The sequence below is a fragment of the Lepidothrix coronata genome, unplaced genomic scaffold, assembly GCF_001604755.1.
Source record: "Lepidothrix coronata isolate B3197 unplaced genomic scaffold, Lepidothrix_coronata-1.0 Scaffold144, whole genome shotgun sequence".
Lineage (NCBI taxonomy): Eukaryota > Metazoa > Chordata > Aves > Passeriformes > Pipridae > Lepidothrix > Lepidothrix coronata.
In genome coordinates this window covers 337,438-341,601 of record NW_016690324.1, presented here as the reverse complement: position 1 = coordinate 341,601, position 4,164 = coordinate 337,438, and the positions used below count along the sequence as shown (strand labels likewise).

Here is a 4,164-nt window from a genome sequence, read left to right as displayed (position 1 = left end):
TCACCCCCATTTTCAGTGTCCACGTGTGTGTGTGTGGGCACACGTTTAGGCACAGGCTGCCCTGCACCCAGGCAATGCAGGGCTGCAGGGTTGGAGCATGCCCCTGTGCCTAGGGATGGACACAGCTTCCCATCTGGAGCACAGGCACCAGCTGCCCGGCACAGGCACCCTGAGCCTGCCACCACTTGCCAGCCACTCCATGGGGACGGTGGCCACACGCCCCAGATTCACACACCAGCTCCAAAAAAAAATGCACAGAAACCAAAACAGAGGCACACGCCTGCTCACTCCTGCGCCCGTTTTACAGCCACACGCTCGGCGAGACGCGGAGCATCCCCCTGCACGGAGAACCTGACATCCCCTGCTCCACCCCGGGGGGCTCGGTGCTCCCTGGGATTGCCTCACCGTGCACAGGCAGTTCTGTTTGCACTCACTCACACACACACACACACACACACACAGATCCAGGCACACGCGGTGACACCCGGACCTGAGAGCTGAGCCCTTCCCAGCAGGAGGGTCAGGCAGGGCTGTGGCTCACCCACAGTGGGACAGGGGCAGGGGTGAGGGACATCCTGGGTCTGTCCAAGACCTGCCAGGATTCTCTGGGGGCTGCCATGCAGGCTGGGTCTCCTGCAGCACTAGTAACCCTGGTAAATCCATACAGAGAAATTCCCTAAAGAAATGTAAGGGGCGCCCAATGTATTTGTAAATGTAAGGCTTTCCTTCTCGGCTGTCCCATCCCTCCTCCCGGCTGGGGAACTTCCCGAGGGAACCAGCAGCACCTTTTTCTGGGAGCAGCTTTTCCATAAAAGAGACAGTTGCCCCCTCCCCAGGCAGCTCCAGACTTCTGGGTGCCCCGTGCCCCCAGCCAAACACCCATCAGCAGCCCCTGAACTCGGGGAGAGACAGAGATGCAGATCTGGGGCTGGCAGCCCCCATCCTCACCCGAGTCCTCCCACCGATCCCCGCTGCATCTCTCCATGCTCATCTCGTTTCCCCCATCTCCAGCAGTTCCCAGCACTGCTGAGGGTCTTTCCCAGCCAGGGAACAGCCCTGCTCCAAGCATTCCAGCCCCGTCTCCAACTTACTTGCCCAGTTCCTCAAAGAGCTGGTACTCCTCCGTGAAGCGATTGCAGGTGATGGTGGCCATCCCGAGGGGCTGGAAATGCTCCCTCCCCAGTGCAGAGTTTGGGGCAAGCAGTTCTCCTCTCGCTCCCTCCCTCTCTGTGTGCTCCCGGGGCTCTCTCCTCGCCGAGGTAAATAAGGGAATATGTTTGATTGACAAGCCCAGAGATAATGATGAGGGCAATTTGTCTTCTCAGCTTCACAAGCCTTCGTCAGCATCCCCGTCCCCATGGTGACCACCACTGCCAGAAACGCCCTGTTTCTGTTGCCGGGGCAACTGCTTCCCAAACCCGCCACCCTCCATGGGGACCATGGCCCTACTGGGGACCCAGCCCGGGGGCTGCCTGGGGGTCACCCACCTGCTGCAGAGGGGAGGGAATGTCTAAAATACAACTATTAAAGGCAAATTAAAGGATGTGGCAGTGGTAAAATAATTGGGGCAAAAAGGGTTTCCATGGAAACCGTGGTTTCCATGTTGCAGGAGGATGCTGTCACCCTGGCAACAGCTTACCTCCACCCCCCCCATAAAAAAATACAGGCCCTGCTGGTGCCCACAGCAGCATTCCTTGGGGTCCTAGGGCACTGTGGGATGGGGACATGCTGCAGCAGGAGGGAGCAGATGGAACAGAAGTGTGTCAGGAGAAGCTGGAGAAACCATGGCAGGTCCCCAGGTGCCCACACTGTCCCACCTTCAGCCAGGGTCCCCGGGGGGGCTACCCCTTATCACACTGCAGGGGAGAACTGGCTGCTCCCTGCTCCCCACCTTTGCCCACTGGGTCTCCCTATGGGCTCTGGGCTTCCCGGGGAGCAGGTCCTGAGGGTCCCCCACACAGTAGGGTGAGTGGCTTGGCCTGAAGCACAACTAGAGGGGAGCAAAAAGACTGTTTCCTGGGGTGCTATATCCCTATGGATCCCAAGCTGGGGCAGATGGAGGGAATTTTAGAATGGGAATAGGAGGAAGGTCTGGCCTCCTCCTCCTCCGACTTTTTGCTGCTGTGTGGCCTGTCTGCCATGCCAAACATAAGAAAGCACAAAAAGCGTAATAAAAGTAGAGTCGTGAGGTCCAAACCTCAGGGAAGGGGTTTCCTGGAGCCCCCACCATCATCCACTGAGGATCCTGCACCCCCTACTCCATTTACACCACGCCTTGCACTTTCCACCTGCTGACCACCCCCCCAGAAGAGCTTTCTACTGAGCTTTTGTCCTGTTTCTGGATGATTTTGCAGAAGCAGGGCCCCCGAAGCGCCAGGAGAAGGGGCTCTGTGCCAGCTGGGAGGGCATTGCCTTTGGCAGCTGAGATGGATTGAATTCCCTTTCGGGCTGCCACGGAAGGGTTAAAAGGAAAAGAAAAGGTTCTAACCAGACAAAAATAGGGAGAAATCTTTGAGAGGGGAGAGAGAAGGAGGAGCAGAGAGGGAGAGAAGAAAGGAGGTGGAAGTGGAGGAGGACAGCAAGTGGTGGAGTGAGGAAGAGGAGGGGGAGGAGGAGAAAGGTCTAATGGCTTTTCCATTAATTGCACCATTACCCACCTTCATCCCCACCTTGCATTCCTGCATCCAGCCTCCCGCTCCCATCTGGTCCAGCCAGAAGAGATCCTGCATCCCTGGTGGCAGAGCAGGGACCTGATTCCCAGCAATGGACAGGCACAGGGATGGGGCCACGGTCCCCAAGGGTTGATGGCCTCCAGACCCACCTTGGCCATGCCCTGGCATTGGCAGAACACACCAGGCACCCTCACTTGGGGTGAGGGCAGTGTATTTGTGCCCTCTGTGCCCTGGGGATATGATGGTCCCCAAAACACCTCCCAGCCCCTGCACAATTCCTTCCCATCTCATTCCCACTCAAAAGGGGGTTTCATTCACCACCCCCAGGGCTGTGTCGGGAGGTGGGTGCTGCTGTGGGGGCCGGTGTGTCCCGATGCTTGTGGGAGTGCTCTCCTCCTCCAGCAGCAGCCTCCAGCAGCCCCTCAGAGCTGAAGGGCAAGAGGAAGAGCCCCCCCACTCCAGAGACCCCGTGGATGCCCGTGAGCAGCTCTGTGCCCCCACCCCACTCCTGCCTGTGCTAATGTTCGTGTCCCCGTGGGCTCTGCAATGTGACCTGCCCCACCTCCCGCGCCCACCCCCACGCTGGCACACGTGTTCAACCCCACACGCGTGACTCTGCGTGCTCCTGTAGCCAGGAGGAGGGATCTGTCCCTTCCTTCCCCCCAGGACCCCCACTGCACCTCTGATCCCCATGGCACAAACCCCTCACCCAGGCAGGGGGTGATGGTAAAGCCCCCTGTGAGGACCCTGCCTCCCTCCCCAGGATTCTCCTGCCTGGCAGAGACACAGCTCTCCAGGAAAGTTTTCTCCCTCCATCCTCTCTATCCAGTTTTTTTTTTCTTTGCTTTTCCTCGATATTTTTCCCTCTGAGGGTAAGGGGATGTCAGACTTCTGGGTGCTGAACATGCTCTGCTTCACTGATGATGTTTTCCCAAGCAGGAACTGCTGCATGGCTCTGCTCTTGGGTGCCTGGAGACAATCCAAGGGGAGCAGGAGCTCTGAGTGGGACCTTCTCCTTCTGGGCTGGGGGCTCCCCTGTATAGGGGAGTAGTCCCAGCCCTCTCCAAGAGTCCTCAGGATTCACTTAAGATATCTCTGTTTCCAGCCATCCCAAGGTTTGCTCCTGCAGGGCTTTGGGAGCCAAGCTGCTCTCCTGCTGCCGTGCTCGGCTCTGGCCACCTGATGGAGACCTTCATCCCCAGTGATGCTCTCCATCACTGGGCTGCTCTCCCCACCTTTGCTCCAGCTCTACCTGCAGAGATTTTGTTTCTGCGTCCCAGCCTGGGGCTGCCCCAGGGTGGGCACCTGAGATCTGATGCAAAACTCCAAATGCACTGGAATGGCAGCTCAGGGAGGACCAGTGTGTCCAGGGGGGGTGCAGCAGGTCCCCTCTGCTCCCAGGGGATGGGGCTTGCAGCAGAACCAGCAGGGCTGTGAATTACATATTGCAGACATCCCAAAATTACTGGGACAGTTTCACATGCAAGCTGGG

At 58.4% G+C, this 4,164-nt stretch overlaps 1 protein-coding gene across 4 annotated transcripts in view; it reads right to left on the bottom strand.

Annotated features, from left to right (window-relative positions):
- Positions 1 to 1,401, bottom strand: part of CAMK2A (calcium/calmodulin dependent protein kinase II alpha) — a 34,883-nt gene extending 33,482 nt beyond the window's left edge. The window contains exon 1 of one of the 4 annotated variants that reach the window (XM_017827930.1): positions 1,092 to 1,401. In XM_017827930.1, coding sequence (XP_017683419.1) covers positions 1,092 to 1,153 — 62 coding nt within the window. In that variant the 5' untranslated portion in view covers positions 1,154 to 1,401. The remainder of the gene's footprint in view (positions 1 to 1,091) is intronic. The other 3 variants (XM_017827929.1, XM_017827933.1, XM_017827932.1) reach the window with 3 other exon arrangements.
- Positions 1,402 to 4,164: the final 2,763 nt, after the last annotated feature.